General features: G+C 40.8%; 1 protein-coding gene across 1 annotated transcript in view; it reads left to right on the top strand.

The window, feature by feature from the left end:
- The window catches only part of NELL1 (NEL-like 1 (chicken)), a gene marked incomplete at both ends in the record, with an annotated part of 49538 nt that extends 39459 nt beyond the window's left edge, over window positions 1-10079 (top strand). The window contains one exon of the mRNA XM_010023886.1: window positions 9951-10079. Within this exon, the coding sequence (XP_010022188.1) occupies window positions 9951-10079 (129 nt within the window). The remainder of the gene's footprint in view (window positions 1-9950) is intronic.
- Window positions 10080-21308: the final 11229 nt, after the last annotated feature.

Genomic DNA, 21308 nt, shown 5'->3' with positions numbered 1-21308 from the left:
GAGAAAGGGCCTAGTATCTCTTAAGAATTCCCATTAGGAAGAAGTTCTGTTTGAGGAAGAGGCATTTTATGTTGCATAAACTTGCAACTGCACTAAATATACAGGGTTTTGGAAATGGGGTTTTAAGCTCTCTGTTTCAAAATCACAATAATAATGTTAAGATTCCAGTTTGATGGATATTTTGAAGTTGATTTAGATCTGAGCATGCTAAGATTCCTTCAGGAATTAAGCTGGACAATTGCTGAATAAACATAAAAAAATAGCCCTAGATCCCAGAATCCCATTTTTCCCCCTTGAAATAGGGTGTTGAGATGCAGGGTACTCTTGCTGGTTCCCTCTCAGCCCTGGTGATTCCTGGTTGTGTGGTGGTGGAGCAGACTGAACAAGCCATAGGTAAAATCTTAGTTGAGGAAATGCCCTGAAATGAGGAATTGCAGGTATCCCAAGGCTAGAGAACTGGAACAAGCTTTCTTCTTAGTGTGTTGTAATCAGTGAGCTGTTGGGTGGAAGGTGGTGGGATGATTATTGTCTCTGTGTGTCTGTATTGTGCCTCTGTTCTGCATGTCTCCCTTGGTGCGGAGGCTCAGCTGAGCTTAAGGGGAGCCTGGTCTCAGAGCAGGTCTTGGGTGTCAGCCTTTAGAGATGCACCCACTTGTCTTGCCTGTGGGTAATTCCTGCAGTGTCATGGTAGATGCCAATGAAGGGGCTCTGAATCGCTCCCTTAGCCAATAAATATGAATTAATAGATAGGCATAGTTAAATAATGACTAATGCCTTGAAACTGGAGCAGATGCACGTGGTTGCAGGAGCCAGCACATTTGAGACTGCTTGCTGCATCCAAGAATATACGCATTAATTTTGTTCAACAGCTTCTAGAAACATCTGTACTATTGAAGCAAGCAGCAAATGTTGCTTCTCTGTCCCTCAGAGGCTGGATGTCTTAATGATACTTCTTAACAGATGGCCCAGTTTGATGTGGTGCTGTACTGACAAAATTATCCTCGTCACTTAAAAGCATTAGGAATCTGAAAGCTTCCAAGTTGATGAAAGATAAGTTCTGTAATTATAAAGTTCTGCGTTATTGTCAATGATAGGTACTTTTTTAGATATTCATCCCCAAACTGGTTTTATTATTTATAAAATAGCATGAATTTGCAGACTTACGTGATGGGCTCTAGCAGCGGAGGAAGGAATTGTACTTTGACTTCCCATGGATTCTGATCCATGGTGCTTCCAAGTTGATACGTTAAACTTCCCCTTCAGTTCTGCTTTAGCTGATGCTAAACCAGCACCACCTCCTTTTGTATGTCCATCTTTGCTTTTTAGCATTCTTTTGAAAATTATGCTTAAGATAAGATTCATTTTGTCAACTTTACAAAGGCATGAATTGAAGTTGGCACTCCTAACTTGCTTTTTATATCTTGAAGAATACATGCCACTTGGCGCTTGTGCTTCAATTGCATGCAACCCAAAGTGGCAGCATGTAATTTTGTCATATGGTGAGTGCTGGTGATAAATATGGATCTTTATTAAGAATTCCATATTTGGTGTGGGTTTGATCATACAAACTGGTGCCCTCTGATATGGCGGGAAAGCCACAGAGTCTTGTCCTGTCCTGTGCCAACACGTCCTTTACTGGGAAAGGGTAGGATGCTGCTCTGGTTTGCAGTAATTACCTCTTTCAGGGATTGCATTGAGATTTATTGTCCAAGCAGAAGCAGTGAGGAAGAAATATCATAGTAAATACGGTCCTGAGTAATCAGTGTTTATTGGAAGCCCCCATGGATCATTTGACAGTGGCGAGATTGAGATGAGATATTGGGAAGAAGTTCTTCCCTGTGAGGGTGCTGAGGCTCTGACACAGGTTGCCCAGAGAAGCTGTGGCTGCCCCATCCCTGGCAGTGTTCAAGGCCAGGTTGGACACAGGGGCTTGGAGCAACCTGGTCTAGTGGAAGGTGTCCCTGCCCATGGCAGGGAGTTGGAATTGGATGAGCTTTAATGTCCCTTTCAACCCAAACCAGTCTGGGATTCTATGATTTGCACATCATATGCAAATTTCAGATTAAATGTATGCTGATATTTATAACTCTGCATTGACCCTTAGCTTGGCTTTTAGTTAGTCAGCAGGAGGATTACTCAGCATTTATGAGTAATGTTAAACCTGAACAACAATTCTATGTAAAGTTTATCAGTGCATGCCAGTGACTGGTAGTTTTGTCTCAGTTTGTGCTTTCTTTAGTATCTAGTTGTGGAAATAGAACTTTCCTACTGAATATCATAGAATGATTTGGGTTGGAAAGGACTTTAACATCACCTAGTTCCAACCCCCCTGCCATGGGCAGGGACACCACACACTAAACCATGTCACCCAAGTCTCTGTCCAACCTAGCCTTGAACACTGCCAGGGATGGAGCATTCACAACTTCCTTGAGCAACCCATTCCAGTGTTTCACCACCCTCACAATAAAGAATTTCTTCCTTGTATCTAACCTAGACTTACCCTATTTAAGTTTGAACCCATCATCCCTTGTCCTATCACTACTGCCCCTAGTGAAGAGTCCCTCTCCAGCATCCTTGTAGGCCCTGATCTGATCATCATCTGTAGGATTCCAGAATACCTTTGCTGAGTTGGGCAAGTGTGGGAGGTTTGCAGCTTGTGCTTTCCTGGTTGCAGCAGGGGAATTTCCATGTAATGAAAGGATAAATGTGGGGGATCAACAGAAGGAAATCAGCACAAAACATATGGAAACTTCATGTTGTTGTGGTATGAGACTGTGCCCTCTTCATGGATCTGTTATATCTACTGCAATAATAGATAAGTGCCTAAAATAAAACAGGGTATGAAAGGAAAAAAATGAATCTGTGGTGTTTATGGTGATGGAAATTGTGAGTGAGCAAAGGAGCGAGTTGAACACTGTAATGTCCACAGCTGGTGGCTTCCTAGATAGTCATTATTGTTTGTAAATGGTTAGAGAGGTGAAGACAGCAAACACCTCTTATTCTTCAGGCTTGCTACAGGAGTTTACAGTATAGCAAAAGGTAATATATCGTTAAAAACCGATTTCTATATTTCAGTAAAATGACTGTATAACCTGTACAGCAAGGCAGGGGGAGTGTGGAAGAACTCTGCTGTAGTGGTGTCATGGACCTGAACGCAGAAATGGGCCTCATCAGATCTGTATATAGGATCTATCCTTGATTGCTATGTAGAGAATACTTTGTTTTTCCCTTCATCTCCGTGCTTTAATATAAATACAAATGTCTGCTTAAACTACATGGTTCCTTTTTACTTCTCAGCAGGACAGTCTGTGCTGTTATTAAGCTCTCTTTTATGCTTACATAAATTTGAGGGAATTTTAAAATTGTACAAAGAATCGTTGTGTAAGAGAATATATTTTGTTCTACTTGTGGAAAATCACTCATTTTTCTTCCTGCATGTCTGCTACATTTTATATAGCCCATTTTTTTTATACATTTGTATAGCCCAGGGGCAAATCTAATACAAAAAATAGTGTCATAGAAGTGTTTTATTGTTCCCTTTAGCTGTTTTTCTCCTTGCCAAAGACAGCGTATAACTTGGAAGAGTGGGTTTTCTTCTCCTTTGAATGAGTGATTCAAATAAGATTTCATGAGAGAAGTTTTGTGTTGTAATGCTCACAATTTTAGTATATGAGAATAGCCTTAACAGCCCCAGCAGCTTCAGTCATGCTCTCACTAACAGAGAGAGTGTGAGGACAGAAGGAAGCGATGAGAGCTGTTTGGTTGCTGGAGAAAATAATCCTTATTTGCTGTTCTGTAGTATGGTTTGGCTGATGGATTTGGATTGAGTCTTGGTGCTGGTTAGCAGAAGGTGAAGAATCCTACTGATCAGCTCAAGAGTGCATTGCATGGCAGGAAACAGCACTGAAACCTAAAAATGGGGCATCTGCCACCCTGATTTGTATTATTTAGTTTTGTTTGAAGGAGGTATTTATTCTCCCAGTCAGAGGTTGAGAAGGCTCTTCAGTTGGCATGTGTCTCATCTCTCCCCATCTAGCTGGGAAACAGGGTTGCTTTTTCAGAAATTGAGTATTTCTTATTTCTTGCTGTGAGGTATGAGTTATTTCAAGGTTTTAGGTTTATTAAGATTTAATGGAGGTTGATAAATATGAATGAGTTCATTTCTAAACATAGTTTTAATGTTATTTGGGATTTAGAAGAGCTTTTTGTCTGAAAAAAACCCCAATAATCTCAATAAGCTTGTTAGGCTGTGCAGTACTATTATTCTAAAGCACACAAATAAGGAGTATGGAATAAGGTCTGCATTGATACAGCAACTGGTAAGAATTTATGAAGTTACTGTTTTATGTCAGACCAGTGAGTGCTGGGACCACAGTCTCTGAAGGCATAAAAGCTGCTCTTCAAAGTGCTGCACAGCTCATGACTTATTAAAAACTGATTATTCAGATCATGAAAGGGGATAATTGCTTGTGCAAATTTCACGACTCTCCCTGTGAGTTCTCCCCCAGATTTACTTTACACATTTATGTAGTAACCATGGAGTTAAATCTTACCAGTAGTATGATTTTGAGGTTGAAATTACCTTGGACCTCTGGAATATTACCGGTGCTATTAATGGAAGCATTGTCAGCATTCCTTTCAGAAGCCCCTGGAATGTGAAATGGTGGAACGTGGATTGCTGAAGGGTAATTTCTTGAACAGCAAGAGAACAGCTCTCAGATTTTGGAGTGAATAGCCAGGGGTGTAGTAAGAAGTACAGAAAACATTACAGATATTATAAGGAAACCCTCAGAAAAATGAGGGTTCCCCATAAATGTAGGAAGAGGAGTATATAAGATATGTTGATTCCAGCTGTAGTTTCAAATGAGTTCTTGCATTCTTCAACCAGTAATTAAGCCAAATTACAAAATACGTTAAGTATTTAAAGAACCCGATGACAGCACAAACTAGCTTAAATGCTGCTCTGGAAAAGCAGATTCTGGGAACTGGAACCTGAAGATGTCGAGAAGCTTGGAAAAATAAGAGCAATATTGAGGTGTCTCACAATGGAATACATGCTTAAGTTTAGATAATGTGACTTGGAACCAGCCCCAGTCAGTTGTGCAGTTCCTGATGCTGCAGAAGTGATAGTTTTCTGTCTGCTAGCATGAAATCTGACCGTTTTCAGGATTGTCTTAGTAATTTATAATGGTCAGGACTACTTAAAATTGGGTGTGCTCCTTTCAAATCCTCTCCAGTTGCCTGCTTACTCAGATGCGATGATTCTATTTGAAGTCATTTCTTGCATTTAGAGAGGAGCTGACTGTCTCAGGTAAGACCTTGCTGAATATTTGGAAGTGTCAGTAATTCAGCTGTTTTCACCTGGGCAATGGGAATGCATGCCTTCTGCCAGCTGCCATCCGGGTTGAGATTCAGATCCCACTGCAGGATCAAGGGGTGATTTTCCCATCTGTGTAGGTGTTTTAAATGAACCTTATAGTCCATTTCACACAAGGAATTAATAAAAATCAATGTTTGTGTTCTTTTCCGTTCTGCTTGCTTGGGGACAAGTAACTGCTCCCGTAAATAGACTGGCCATGAATAGATTGATGTTTAAATCAGTGCTAAGGTCCCTCCCTTTTCAGTCAGGAATATAAGCATGGTGGTTGTACTCAGTGGCCCTGTGTACGTTCCTGATTGTTCTGCTGAGTAAGAAAGGATTAAAATATTGAGCTAAATTAGACATTAAATTGGGATTGTTAAAGGTGAGAAGAAGACAGCTAGAAAATTTCATCACATTACAATCCAGCTACGAGGTGGCCTTTATACGCCAGAAGAGCAGGAACAGCACTCAGGCCCAATAGGAACTAATATAAAGTCGACAGCATTTTATTCTTTTCTTGCCTTCAAAGCCCCAGCTGGGGAGAGTGGAGACCAGGCTCTAAGAAATGCAAGAACTGCACTTCCTTGGCGTGCAGCTCTTGGCTCTTTTGAAGTGCTAAATTTGTATCTTCACTGCAAAAGAAAAGTACTTGGGAAACCTCTGATCCAATTGATGGTATTCCCACTCTGGCAGAGGCACAGTGAACCCTCACTCTTCTATACCATTGAGTACATGTTTTTTTCCTGCTCGTTAACCTTAAATTACATTTGTTCTGTAAAAGCTTGGTAACACACAATGCTGTAGTGCATGTTCTTAACAGGAGTGGCTTCCACTTTCTTCTTGCAGAGGTGTCGAACAAGTTTTCTGGAATGTGATGGGAAATTGAAGTAAAGTCACTTTTAGTCAGCATTTTTAAAAGATAGGAGACAGCATTTCACAGGCCTTTTATAGTGATAAATGCCAAGGCAATCTAGAGATGCAGGAGGTGTATCATTCCTAATGAGGAGAACAATGGAAAGTTCTTTAGAGCCTTTAATTAGGCAAGTTACAGAAGGGGGAGTGTCACTTGTTTTCTTCTATGCTCTTTTAACAGCCTTCAAGCTTGAAAAAATAAGAGTGATTCTGAATGGAGACAGTTCCTATTTGAGCTGATAACAGGGGAACAAAAGCAGTACGGTTTTTCGGTTTTTTGTGGAGAGCTTTTAAAAATCAGTTGACGGTTCTAACTGGTACAAAATGGATAGTTAGTGTAGGCATGAGATCTACTGATGAGTTTCAGGGGTGGCAAACAGTGAAGATTTCATAGGGCTGTGATGTGATACTGAAAACTAATCAGTGGCTCATGACTGGGAGAAAGTGTTAGAGAAGAGCAATTGATGTGGGACACGGGACTTGTGCTGAAAGTTCACCCTGAGAAGTGTCCCTTTGGCTCATTGTAAGTCATAAATTTGCCATGAAGTGATCACAAGGTAAAATGTTGACTCCCTGGGATAGAAAAAGCCTACAAAACCAAGTCTTTTGCTGCAGAAGGCTGTATAAGGGCTATTGTAACTAAAACAGGCTGAGAAAGAGGAAATACTTTTTTACAGGTTTGCACAAGAGTGAAATTGAAATAAATAAAATCCTTCTATCTCAAGACAGTAGTAACCCACACTAAAAACTGTGTGGTTTTTATAGTGTCTTCCTTAATACACGATATGTTACATTGGTTCCAAGTAGTAGTATCTACCAGTGATAATCAAATATAAACCTACTACTGTATATGAGTTCAAAGGAGAGTTATTCTAAAGCAGCAGAATATAGACTAGACATGGAGATGTTGGAGCAAGCCCAGAGGAGGCCACAAGGATGATCAGGGGGCTGGAGCATTTCCTGTATGAAGACAGGCTGAGAAAGTTGGGGCTGTTCAGCCTGGAGAAGAGAAGCTGTGTGGAGACCTCATAGCAGCCTTCCAGTATCTGAGGGTAGGCCCCCCTCAGGGTGCTGGAGAGGGACTCTTCATCAGGAACTGTAGCGATAGGACAAGGGGTAACGGGTTTAAACTTTAACAGGAGAAGTTCAGGTTAGATATAAGGAAGAAGTTCTTTACTGTGAGGGTGCTGAGGCGCTGGAACAGGCTGCCCAGAGAAGTGGTAAATGCTCCATCCCTAGCAGTGTTCAAGGCCAGGTTGGACAGAGCCTTGGGCAACATGGTCTAGTGTTGGGAAGTTCCTGCCCATGGCAGGAGATTGTAACTAGATGATCTTAAGGTCCTTTCCAACCCAAACCATTCTATGATTCTATATCTGAGTCTTAGGGAAAACTGTGATAAAGAAAATGTTATAAAACCTGTTTCTTGGATATTATCTAGAATACCAACAGAACAGTAATGCTGCTTGGAGAGTATAAATTAGATGCTAAATGGGTACATCTGGGGAGATGGGTTCCAGTGTTCAATTTTGATTGTAATTGTAAAGGCAGAAATGAGAAGTCAAATCCTGTGATTGCATAAATGGCTAAAGGCAGTTTAACTGTGCCTGTTTTCACCAGTATGAAATGTATCCAGGCTTGACAAGGCCATACCTGGAATGCCTGAGTGTTTTTTACCAGACTGTGAAATGAGTGAAGGCTAGAAGGGATATCTGCAGTTTTCATGGATGGAGTTCTTCAGCAAGTTTGATTAGAATGAAAGAATGAGCTAACTGAGCATGAGGAGGATATAAAATTAATCTGAAGTTTAAGTGTAGACTTGGATGTTGGCACTGAGAGTCTCCTCTTTGCTAATAGGTGTGGCATTCTTTTAAAAATGACCCCAGACCTCAACAAAGTTGAGTTTGTAGCCCCAGACTTGCAAAGCTGGAGTGCAGTAAAATGATGAAACCTCAGTTTCCAAGTAGTAGATGACTGAAGTCCATATTTAAAGAGAAATAAAAAATTCCTCAGTCAACAACAGCTTCAGGGTACCCCTATGAAAATTTGCTCACTGAAGGTGAAAATTATATTTAGTGTAAGCTGAAGTCTTCCAAAATTCTTTAAAGAATATCCAAGCAAAGGATAGGAACAAAGATTTGAATCTGGCATTTACATCTTAAAAGTCCAGGTTATCTTTTTCTTAGCTGTCTTTAGGGGATGATAGGAAAGTTTAGGATCAATGAACTGGAACTTCTGGATTGCTCCTTTATGACCAGGCAGAATTGGCAGAAACTGTTCTTGTATTCATAAAAGCACAAGTTGGGATACAAGTAGCTGGTGGTATGTCTGGGGTTCTGGTTTCCCTCCTTGCAGCAGACAAAAGCAGAACAAAGAAGAACTACCAAAAAGCTTGTTTATATATCACAGGCAAATAGAAATCGAGTCATGGATATTAACAGAGAAAAATCCATCAAAAATGCACTAATGGGGAGAAAGAAATTCCTGTTGTCCGATTCCGTAAGGTGTTATGTCTTACAGTACTTCCAGTGGAGTGCCCTTAAAGAGATAAAGTTGCAGTTACTTTCACTTTAGGCTTCAGCAGAGAGAAGTTCTGACACATCTTTGAGAAATACTGAGAATCAGGAAGAAAGAACTTGAGCCAGTTGTGCCTTTATGGAAGGAAGTGGGAAAGTTCATCCTATTTTTAGAAATTACTTTGTATGGGTTGAAAGAAGCTGTTCACAAAGAAACTACTGAGAATTTGTTTCAAGGAAAAAGGAGAGACTGATAAAACTTCTTTCCCACGCACACTATGATGGAGGGATTAATGAGGAACCCTAGAAACAATCCAGCTATTTTTTGGTGACAAGGAGGTGTTGAGCTTGTTTTGATGACTAGTATAGGTTTGTGTTCTAAGACAGCATCTTCTTTCTTTTCTAAAAGCATGTGTGATTACACATAATAAGGGATTTGTGAAGGACTTTTTATATTATACTTTATCATCCTTTTGATGTAAGTTTGTATTACACTTCTCAGAGATAAGGTGATGTTTTGTCCTACATGGAGTTCAATAGAAGGCTAATGTATTGTCATGGGTTCAGTAGAAGTTTAATGTATTATCATGGCTTTCTGCTTTGAAGTTTTCTTTCCTCCTGACTGAAACTAGTTATACAGATGCATTTTTTAACAAAATGGTTTTATTGAGAAGAACAGATGGAGGAATCCAACAAGCCTCTGTGCATCAAATAGGCTTATAGAGAGAATTTCTTGTAACAGTCTTGCAATGCCTACAGGGGCTGACAAGAAACCTGGAGAGGAACATTTGACAAAGGCCTGTAGGGACAGGACAAGGGGCAATGGCTTTACCCTGACAGAGGGGAGATTGAGATGAGATCTTAGACAGAAGTTGGCCCCTGTGAGGGTGCTGAGGCGCTGGCACAGGTTGCCCAGAGAAGCTGTGTCTGCCCCATCCCTGGCAGTGTTCAAGGCCAGGTTGGACACAGGGGCTTGGAGCAACGTGGTCTAGTGGAAGGTGTCCCTGCTGGTGGGAGGGGGTTGGAACTGGATGAGCTTTAATGTCTTTTCAAACCCAAACCATTCTATGATTCTGTACCAAAGCTTTTCAGAGTGATACAATCAATATAAATAATCAATATGAATAGCTGAAATAAACGTGTTTTAATACCTTGTATTTCAGGCCATAACTTCTGTGCAGAGGGACACAGATGTGGTGAAAATTCTGAGTGCAAAAACTGGAACACAAAAGCGACTTGTGAATGCAAGACTGGTTTTCTCTCTGTCCAAGGGGACTCCGCCTACTGTGAAGGTAAACAAGATATTCCAAGACCTGCCCCCTTAACATCCTACTTGGAAACATGGTGTTAAATAAATGGTTGACAAATGGATTTCATTGCAAGGTTTGGTTTCATGATCGTGAATGTCACAAAGGGCCCTTTTTGCCTTCATAAATGTGGATTGCAGGTGATGAGTGCTGCTGGACCATGCAGGTTTGCCTGTCTATGGGTGTCTTTTATTGCTGCGGCTGTGCCTGGGCACACTGTGGTCCTGCTGGCATTACCAACTGTAAAAATACTGTTTCTTTTTCAGAGACAGTATCTGCCTTCTAAAATGCTTTTTAGAGAACAACATCTTTTTAAGATCTATTAATTTAGGAAATGGGAATTCTTATGTGTGTGAGCAAGGTCAGTATGTAGGTGTACCGAGGCTTGGATACAGAGATTATGACATGCAGTCCTTCCTGAAGCACTTCTGTGGGGCACAGGCTTTACTGAAATGGTTTTCCTGTGGTCCAGAAGAGACCTGTTTCTGAGGAGTGTGTACCTGAGGTGCTTCTGTTGGTGTATTATTCCATCACAAGAATGGATGCAGGGGGACGATTCTCCTTTTTGTTTTTCAGTGTTTTGTAGAGCTTGCTGTTATTTGTAGCTGTGATGTACTTATTAAAAACGAATGAATCAACACATAGCACATCCCTTCCTGCCTTTTCATTGTGATTTGGGGTTTTTTGTATGTCAGGCTGCAATATTTAATCTTTTGGCCATCGTTTCCCCAGATTCTGCTTCCAGTGACACTGGTGATGGAAGGGAGATGACATTTTTTGCAAGCTGTGAAAAGAGACTGTAGAAATTGGAAGACAGAATGAAAGGATCAAAAAGACAAGTGTGGACTGAGCTTAAATGATCCTGCTTTCATAAAAAGACTTTTTAGTATGTAGGTGAACTGCTTGAAATAGCAGTTTTTAGAACTGTTCAGTAAATTGCAACTATAAATCTTAAGGTATTTAGTCAGTTCTCTACAAACAGAAATGTGAATGGTTCTCTGCATGCACGTTCAGAGACTGGGAGAACAGTTTACCCATTTCATTTTAAAGGTAGGCAGCAGATACACTGTAGGCAGAGAAACTTTTTAGTACAAAACCCTTGTGAGAAGAGCTGCCCTTATATGTACTGCAAGGGCTTCTCAGAAATCAAAAGACAGCAACAAGGCTCTCTGTCAGCTGTGATACAGAATCCAGGATTTGTTCTTTTTTTGTTATTTGAAAAAGAAAATCAGTGCTTAGTGCTTTTATTTAGTAGTAGCAGACTGTCCCTCTTTTTCTCTGTAGAAAAACGTTAAACATCTGGATTCAAATAATTTTGGAGATGTTGGCAGTGGTGGGGAAAACAAGAGCTTTTTGGAGAAATTAGTGGGAACTGCAACATAACTGGTCTGTGTTGCGTTACATTCTGGAAGGGCAAATCACATCCCTGACTTCTGTGCATGTGGGTGAAACCTGAAGCAAGAGAACAAGTACAGCTGCTTTTGCTGCCTAAGAGCGTGGGATAGATGAGAGAGAGGGGCTTTCTGCATATGATGAAATTATAAATTTGCTGTATGGAGAGTAGTTTTTAGAAGGTAACATTGGAGAAGGGAAGGCCCTTCAGCGAGGGTAACTGCAGGCTAACAAATCAATTAGCCAAGATGTGGCTCTGTTCAGCCCTGTGAAGACCTTCCTTTCATTCCTTGGAACAGCTTTTTGTAAGATTGCCTTCTATGCATAACCTGATTTCTCTTGTCTATGTGTTTCATCTGGTAAACAGCAGCATTTCATAGTTGGCTGTATAATGTTCTCAAGCGCACGGTGATGCTGTGATTTAAATCAGTGAGGTCAAAGGCATGGATCTGAAGGTCCAATTTGGCAGGATGTTGGTTTAGGATAGGGGTGGATTCTTTCTGTGGAGCGTTGGATTTCTGTGTGTACTGTGTAAGAATAAAATACACAGAACACCTGAACAAGGAGTAGTAAACATACACAACACCTGTGGAAGCAAGGAAGGTGTTATTCTCAGCTGTAGTTCTGAATTTGTCTTCAGAATTCTTAAGAGACATGCAAGATTGCTGTTTCCTTTGAGATGGCGAGGTTCAACTATTTCATGCTCATGACATGCTGGTAAGTGGCACCTCACTTAAGAGTGCTACAGATAATTAACTTGAAGCATTCCAGATTTCTCTTCTCTTCCAATGTACTTGAAGTATTTGTGCATGTGAATTCTAATGTAGGGTATTATTTTACCATACCTGGGTTTTGCTGTAATTTCTGCTTGCTCTTACCCAGCTTTATCCTGCTGGACCATATGGCATCATTTTGATTTTGTTAGGTCTCTGAAGAGTTGTGTTTGAGTTTGCTTTGCTTTTTGACGTGTATTTGTGGGGTTTTTTTAACGTTCCATCTTCACGTTTGCGGTAAGGTGGAAAAAATTGAAAGGATTCTTGTTTTTGTCAGAGAATTGGCATCAGCAGATTCATAAAATAAATAACAAAAATATGAGGGGCTTTTACTGTTAATTCTCAGTAACTACTTTTCAAGTAGTCAGCAGCTCCTCATGTTGAAATATACATGTGGCATATCCACTTACTATACAAATTCCATCTTTGGAATAACATAGATGTGTTTAGGGAAGACAGTTTCTGAAAACAAACAAATAAATGAAGCTGGCAATGAATGAAGGGGATAAGTGGAGATTCTCTGTGTGCTGTAAAAGCCATGTGTTTCACTTAAAAACAGAAAGGCTGAGGGTTTTTTTGATGTTTGCCTAGTTGTCATGTGTATATGAGACATAATTGGAGCATTCATCATTTGCAGAGAGACATCTAAAGATATTTCTATTAATCATGTTGTCTGAGCTTAAAGTACTGGTGGGGATACTTAGGCACAAACGTTGAACCCGTGTCCATTTATCTCTGTCACATATGCATGGGTAAGTTCTGGGAAGTGCACAAGTAGGAGCAAGTCCAGTGTCTGCAGGGTGCAAGGATTCAACCTGGAGCAGCACGTGCACACTTGCTGGCACCCCTGTTGGGGGCTCAGAGTTGCAGCGTGAGAGTTAGTTACAGATGGAGCAGCAGTTCAGTGGCAAAACCAGGCCCAAAATTGGGAATTCATTGAGGCTGACTCATGCTGATCCTTCCAGACCCGTTCTGTGCTGTGTACAGCAGCTTTGCAAATCCCACAGCTGTGATTTTTGTTTGGAAACTAGTGAGTGAAATGAAGTTGTTATCCTTCAGTAAAACAACCAACCAGCCAAAAAAATCCCAACAACAATAAAGACCTGACCCCCTCCCCCAGCCTAAATGGAAAAATCTGGTTTCTCATACAAATAATAATAATAATAAAAATTATTTTTGCTATTTTTAATAGGAAATGTGCTTGGCTTTTGGTAATAGCATAGCTCTGGGTATTCCACTAAGTATTATCTATTCCCTTCTTCTTTCTGTGAATGTACTTTCTTTCCAGTAGATGGAAGACCAAAATTGGTTCTAAAAGTACAAAAGTCTCTAAATCCATTACAATTGTCAGTTTATATGGGTGCATTTTTTCCTGCAAGGTTTGGTAAGTGACTTACTGATATGGTTCTGGGTATTCAAAACTGATGTGCATATGGAAAACCAAGTACAAAAGTTCAGAAACTGACCTAGGGCTTTGCTATATGCTTCACTCTCTGCTTTGTCTTTCGGCATTTCAGCACGCACGTGTTGCATCCTTTTCCAGCATTTCTTCTCATGGCTTTTGTTCAGATCAGTTTGGAATCTAGTTGTATGCTGATGGTACTGGGTGTGTCTGTATTAAGTGGAAGCTATTCTGGATTTTTTAAGAGCTATTGAGCTTTTGGCATTATCCAGATGTGGTAGGGTTACACTGGTGGATAGAAATTTGAATGTGTTTTTGCTCACAACAGAAATGGAGAGATACTTGGTTTATATATTTGTATTAAGCTTAATTTTCAAATAATAAGTAGGTTCCCCATTTTCTCAGTGCATGAGCAGCTATATTTGAACTGAAACTAAAACTAAGACTGTGCTACTAAGAAAAGGAAGCCTTGCTTGGGCCTTCGTTGATGCAGGATCTGTCTGTTTCCTGGTGTACATGTATCTGTGCAGGTTTCTCTGTTTTGGTTTTATGTCCGGAAACTGGAATAACGGTGTTAACAAAATCCTTTGTTGTCTTGCTGGGGTATTGTGAGGTTTACTGAATGAAGACAGGCTGAGAGAGCTGGGCTTGTTCATCCTGGAGAAGGGAAGTCTCTGGGGAGACCTTAGAGCAGCTTCCAGTGCCTAAAGGGGCTACAAGAAACCTGGAGAGGGTCTTTGGACACAGGCTTGTAAGGACAGGACAATAATACCACAAAATAGACTGAACAAAGTGTAGAAAAGGAAGCAAACTGCTGATACAGGAAGAGATAAGTTTGGTTTTGTTTTTATTTCCTAAATGTTATTGACAGCTGAGGAAAGGTTTCTATAAAATATTCATGTTCATATTTAATTTTCAGAAGGATAATTTCTCTTAGTCTGTGAGATTTTTGACAGGGATTGATTTCATTCAGGGGGGCAGCTGCCTCTGGAAAGTCTCTCAAAAAGTGCATTTTTCTAAGACATCTGCCTCTATTTAATAACCTGCTTCTTTGTACCTGAGTCTAGAGAGACTTTGATGCAGGTAATGGAAATTAGTATAGAAGTCAGTAGAGCATCTACAAAGACAACTCATATATTGGTGGTAGGGTAGTTTCCTGTTTGGTTTGCTGACTTTTACACTATATTTAATATGCAAATTTTCTCCCAAAAAGAAAGCTTACCATTTTTCCAGTTCATGTGTCTGTTCTTCATATCTAAAAGGTAAATTTCAACATACCTTTTGGGTAGTCCAGATAATTTTTCACTCTGTTCTTCTCAGAACTTTCTTTAATTTTGTTCTTTCGTTTCTAGATTAGACAGCTCAGTTTTCCTTCTCGATATTGGTAGTTTCTGATTGATTGCATTTTATTAACCTATGTTTTTTTATTGGTTCTGTTGAAGTGGTAGCTGTGTTTATGTCTTGTCCTGATCTCCTTCATGGAAGCTGTGTATGTCTCATACCAGTTGTCCCTGTAGGGATCACTGTATTTCAGGAGTAGAAAATTATTTTCTGTCTGCTTACAGGCTAAAGAAAGTGCTTGAAAATGATTAGGATAAAATTGGCAATGCAAACTCCTTTTTATCTCTCATCTTCCTTAGGCTGGTTTACCTCTCATCTTAATTTTCATTATTTTGTTTCCCTAATTCTTATGACTCATTTTTACCCTTCAAGCTTTCACCAGAGATTGTCTCTGTACATACCGGTACCTATTAGCACTGAGATAACGATATGAACACACAGTAGCATCTTCAGCCACGAATGAGAGTGAGTGTTAGCTGAGAGACACGCCATGTTTTGCAGAAGGAGAGAAGATCTCGTTTGCAGAGAGTTTGCTCTGAAGAACTCCTGGTTGCCTCAGGGGTAGCTCTGGGCACAGGCAGAAGAGGCAGTGTCCTGGGATAGCAGACCTCTGTCACTCAGGTTGGCCATGCGTTTACTCTCTTGGAGCCCAAAACATAGGGCTTAGTGGTGCTCCTGCTTTTGTGTTTTCTCAGGAGCAGGTCACTCAGGGTTTTGTTTCCTTGCTTCCCGGTCCCTCATCCATGAGGCAGTAAAACCTGATTTTGTGCAGAGCCGATTCAGTGCTTCGTGATGTCATGACTATGCTGTTAGTTGGTGGGATGCCATGGCAGCCTGAAATCGTTGCTGGTGCATTCCTGTTTCCAGGAGTAGGAATGATCCTGATCATTTTCTCTCCATGAAGCTTTTCCTTACCACTAGAATATGGGCATTGTTTTCCACTGTGAGTTTCTTAGGCAAAAAGAATTTTGCAGTACTTATATATTTGTATTGTAACTTCACTGAGTGGAAAATTGGGCAAACATATGGGACGATCAGAATCATGGCTGGATATTAGAAGCTGTGTAACCATCAACTAGGCCAATTCAGAGTCTTTAAGACCTGAGTCTTAGAGATGCCAGGTTGCTGCATGTGGACTATTTTTCAGTGAAGCACTCCTTTTCACTGGGATTATAATGTCTGTTTAAGAACCTCTATGTTGGTAATGAAAAGTTTCCTCCATTTGCTTGGGCACGAGTGACAATAACGTTTGAAGGTCAGGCCTTCTACTCTGTTCTGGAGCTTGCTTTAACCTGTTACTCTGTAAGCGACTTGAACTGCTTTTTGGCTTTCAGTCTAGCTGGCTGAAGCAGTGCTATTGTGAAAAGGTCAGCAGCAAGCTGAAGTGCATTCAGTCTGTGAGAGAATGTAGGGTACAATTTCCAGTCTTTCTTTTCCCACAGGAATAAATTTGGAGCCTGGCACTGCCCGTACGTGTGGTTTTCATCTAGCAATTTTCCTGTACAAACAGTAAGATCCAATTTGGCTAAAACGTGACCCACCTTTGTGGGTAGGGCTGGCCGGGCAGCTGATGCTTGGCAACACAGCAGTCACCAACATACCTGTTAGTCATGAGCACCTCGCTGGTTTTACTGTCAGCACTGCCTTCCAGCACAGCTACACAACACTGGGTGTTAGAGAGATGTACAGCTTTTGCCATACACCGTTTTGCTTGCCAGGAGTGCTAGGGTTTTTGTGGGTACGTGGGGAAAGTGGCACCTCAGTCTGAGTGCTAACAGGTTCTGTGGGTGTTGCTTGGTTAGCATTGGCATTATTGGATATTTATTAATGTGCAGCAGATGATGAATGTGGAGGTGGACTGAGCCATCCTGTCTCATTAAACATTTGGAAACAAATGAATTTCTGTTTCAGGTGAGTAGAATTCTTTTTCTCTTAGTTAGCACAATATAAATAGCTGCAGCTCAGTTCTATCTGTTTTGCAATTCACATAAATCTTGAAATGAACTAATGAGGAACATGGAAAAGAGAACTGCATCTTGGACTACACAGGAATGTAATCAATATAAATTCCCTGGAGCTGTATCTGTTTTGTGCTAGGTTCCCATTGATTTTGCAAAGATTTTAACATTAGCCGTTATCCCCTTTGAATATAAATAATTTCCCAGTAGTTTCTCCTGTATTTTAATTAATTCAAAAGTGACCGACTTGAGAATTCTTCCTTTCATGTTATTGTAAACCAAAGAAATTCTCCCTCATTTTCTTCACAGCCTTAATCTGACCCCTGTGAAATCAGTAGGCATATGGAATGCTCAAGAAGTGGTGGTGCTAAGAAAACCTGAAAACAGCCAGAAATTGTCCAAGTCAGATTTAGAAATTGTAAAGAGATCACAAATCATGAGGGAAAACCAACCCATTTGAAAATACTTTGCTACTTGAATTTAGGTTGTGTGAGTTTCTGTTCCAACTGGTAACTCCCTGTCCTTTCAAAGGAAAACAGAGGAAACGGACATGGTTGTTCGGGGTCTGGAGAGCTGGGACATGGGCCTTCTGCCGTCATTCTGATTTCAGGATACAGGGTACATTAGCTGTCTAATCCCTTTTAAATTGAATTAGTTGAAAAAAAACCCTTTCGAATCTACAACCTGGTGCAATTTCTTTGTCTTGGAAAAGAACATTATGTAAGTTGAAGAGATGATACTGAAGTTACCTTGTTATGACATAAAAGTAAGTATCTAACAACTAGCATAAAAGCTGGCACTGTTATTCCTTGAAATATATATACACACATATATATGTATCAGTAGGATGTATTTTGGCTTGTAGATGGAAAGACTATATCATGTGTTAAACTGTTTGGAGCTACAGGGGATAAACTGAATTAGGGCTGTCTAAACAGGTGCTGTTCTTTGATATTGCTGACCAGGGGTACATTGAAACCCTTGGGGAATTTTGTGTGAACATGTGTCAGTTGTACGTCTTACTGTAGGTTGGTTTATGTAGTGGAGCATATTAGATTGTTGCTTAGCTATATCAAGAAAAAAAGATGCTTTGCTTCTTGAAAAATTGAGACTATATTTTGGTTGCAGTTTAGCAGGGCTGAACTGCTGTGTAATGCTTACTTGAACTGCAGGAATAATATGGTGTCAGGGTAGGTGTATAGACAAGGAAATAGCCTGCATATGTATGCAAGTATATATCTGTAATTAACATAAACTGAATCAACGTGCTTGTGGTGTGCCACTGAAGTTCCTGTGTGTCCTGGGTTCAGCTCCAGCAGTCATTTTTCTCCTTAGTAGCTGGTGCAGTGCTGAGTTTTTGACTTTAGCCTGAGAGCAATGCTGATAAACACACCGATGATTTTAGTTGTTGCTCAGTAATGTGTACTCTGAAACCATGACACTCTGCTCTGTTTTTTGCTAGCTTTATAGTCTGCATTCCTTAAGAGATGCCATTGCCCTGTTAGGGAAGTGTCCTGGAGTCAGCAGGGGCAGAATTAATTTTGTCCCTAGTAGCTGGTGCAGAGCTGTGCTTTGGCTTTAGTCTGAGAACACACCGATGTTTCAGTTGTTGCTAAGTAATGCCTACCCTGATCAAGGGGGGTCATGCTCGTATGGGCTCAGTCTCTCAAGGGCTTCAAGTCTCTCATGCTCTGCCAGTGAGGAGGAGCACAAGAACCGGGAGGGAGCAGAGACAGGACACCTGACACAAGCTGGCCAAAGGGCTATTCCATACCACAGCATGTCATGAACAGCATAGAAACTGGGGGGAGTTGGCTGTGAAACACTGATCACTGCTCGGGGACAGACTGGACACTGGTCTGGGTGGTGAGACACTGGACTGCACATCACTTGTCTTTCTGGGGGACAGGGAGTGGGGGGTTTATTCCTTTCTCTTTCTCTTTAGTTCCTATTATTGTTGTTGTTAATTTTTTCATTATTATAATATTTTACCTCTATTTCAGTTATTTAACTGTTCCTATCTCAGCCCGTGGGTTTTTATGTTTTATACCATTCTCTTCCCCATCCCACTGGGAAGAGGGAAGGGAGTGAGCAAGTGGCTGTGTGGTACTTAGCTGACAGCTGGAGCTAAGCTATGACAGGTAGCTACAGGATGCCATTGTAGTCATGGGTTTTGTTCTTACACAATGATTAGGTGTATCAGTAAGTGTGTGTATGTATCACATGGCATGGGGAGATCTAAAGATAGAGGAGTTACATATGCTTGTAACTGCTTTTATTTTCACAGTGTCTGGGACTTATGCTTTTGGACACAGACTATCACTGTGACAGGTGTTATTCAGATGAAGGATAAAAATAGGATTTGCTTTTCAGGAGGCTTTATAACTAAGTGTAAGACAAGAGACTGTATTTTAGGTGGGAGGAAAAAGATGTTGGAATGTGGTTTGAAGCTAAAATCCTAGAACAGCTTTTTGAAGTGAATTTATTTTTGAAAACCTAAAATAATTCTGCTGACTTGCTTTGGTTGTGGTGATTAAAATCAGGCAGAGGCATCTCCTCCTGAAAAGTAGGAAGTTGCTGGAAGTTCTTATTCAGCAAGAGCTGTCACCTCTGTGACAGACTTTGCCCCATGTGAAGAAGTCCGTGATGCCCATCTACAGCTCAGATCTCAGCAAGAGTTTCCTCTCATACCTGCTCCACTGAGCTGGCAGTCACCTGAAGGTAGCAATGGCTCATTTCCACCCAAGGGACTGCTGCAGAGTACCATACTGCTCCATAGGATCATAGAATGGGTTGGAAGGGACCTTGAAGATCATCTAGTCCAACCTCCAGCGAGCATTCTTTTCCAAAGGCTTGTCCCCCATCTAGCAACAGCTCACAGAGATGCTTGTTTTTTGTAACTCAACCCCAGGTCAAACACCGTTAGGAGATAAAAACAGGAAACCAGAGGCAGATGGAAAAATGCGAGAAGGTTGGATCACACCTTTAGCTGAACCATTTGTCAGGGCTTTTAGTTACCACGGAAAAGCATTGTTCCAAGGGGGTTTTGAAGAGAATGACATGTGTGGGGCGATGCTGTTAATGCAGACCTAATCTCAAGTGCATTGTGAAAGAAACAAATACCTGTGCTTATTTCATTTGTTTGTTGTCAAAGGTGACTGTTGTGATTTGATTCTAGTTGGGAATCAACTTACTGACACCAGATGAGGGATTACAGGTTAAATGGGAGGAGTACCTGATAGCCCTTGAAATTGAAGACAGACATTGTGGAAAATGTCAAATCAGTCAAGGAAAGGATAGAGAAGTGTGATGAAATCTTTTACTGAATCTAAATAATGTGGACTTGGACTCACACGCTGGCATGTGTTAGCTTCACATGATGCTGAAGGCAGGGCTGCTGAGGGCTCTGTGGTACACCCTTTCCATGTGTTCGTTCTCCCCTTTGGCCATTGGGGAAGAAGCTAGAGCTGAAAGCTGTTCCCTCTTACATACCTGATGTCTTCTCTGATAGGAGAAGTAGCGTTGGTTGGATTTGGGAGGACACTGCAGCACTCAGCTTGATTTGTTTGGTGTTTTTGGGCTCTGGTGTTCAGCTCAGCAGTCTGTACCCCATTTGGCTTTGCTCATGAGATGGCTTGTGATAAGTGTGTGCAGACAAGATAGTATATGCATGGGTGAAACATGACTTGTTAAAACTTTTAATAAGCTTCTTCCTGTGACTATCTAGCATTATGGTGCAAGAGTACCCCAGAAGAGAGTCCTCAATAGATAGTGAGGCAGGTATTATGTTTGGGTTGCAGCTGTGAAGTATTGAACTGAACATTGCCTGAAGGGTTTAGATGAGTTTTGTCTTAAATGCAGTGGTCTGTTCTCATGTTCCTCTGCACTTAGAAGCCAGCTCTTTTAATATTTAACCATCAAGATTGGCTTGAATGGCATGTGAATAGTGAGACGTAAGCATGAGGATAAATGTTAGTGTATGATCCAGTCCTTATGTTCTTCACAGTTTGTGTCGCGTGTTTCCATTTAATGACTACAAGTGTTGTACACCAAGTCCCTCCTGTCTCCCTCTGTCACCTTCTTTATCCTTGGAAAAGAATGAGTGATGTTTATTCATCACCTCCAAGTCACAGATGAAGAGCAATTTTGAAGAATGTTAATAAACTGGATGTGAAGGTACCTGAAGAAGTGTTCTAAGCTTTGATTGTGTGAGTTGCTTATTTAAGAGCAGCAGCATGGTCTAGCCACATCCATACTCATACATATTTATACACTAGTATATTTTAGCTGTTAGCCCCATCTGTACCTTTAGGCTGTTGTTTTGTCTGTTGTAGTCATGTTGCAATAA

The sequence above is a fragment of the Nestor notabilis genome, unplaced genomic scaffold (assembly GCF_000696875.1).
Source record: "Nestor notabilis isolate BGI_N333 unplaced genomic scaffold, ASM69687v1 scaffold2501, whole genome shotgun sequence".
Lineage (NCBI taxonomy): Eukaryota > Metazoa > Chordata > Aves > Psittaciformes > Psittacidae > Nestor > Nestor notabilis.
The sequence above is the reverse complement of the archived record's forward strand: the minus strand, read 5'-3'. Positions and strand labels throughout refer to the sequence as shown.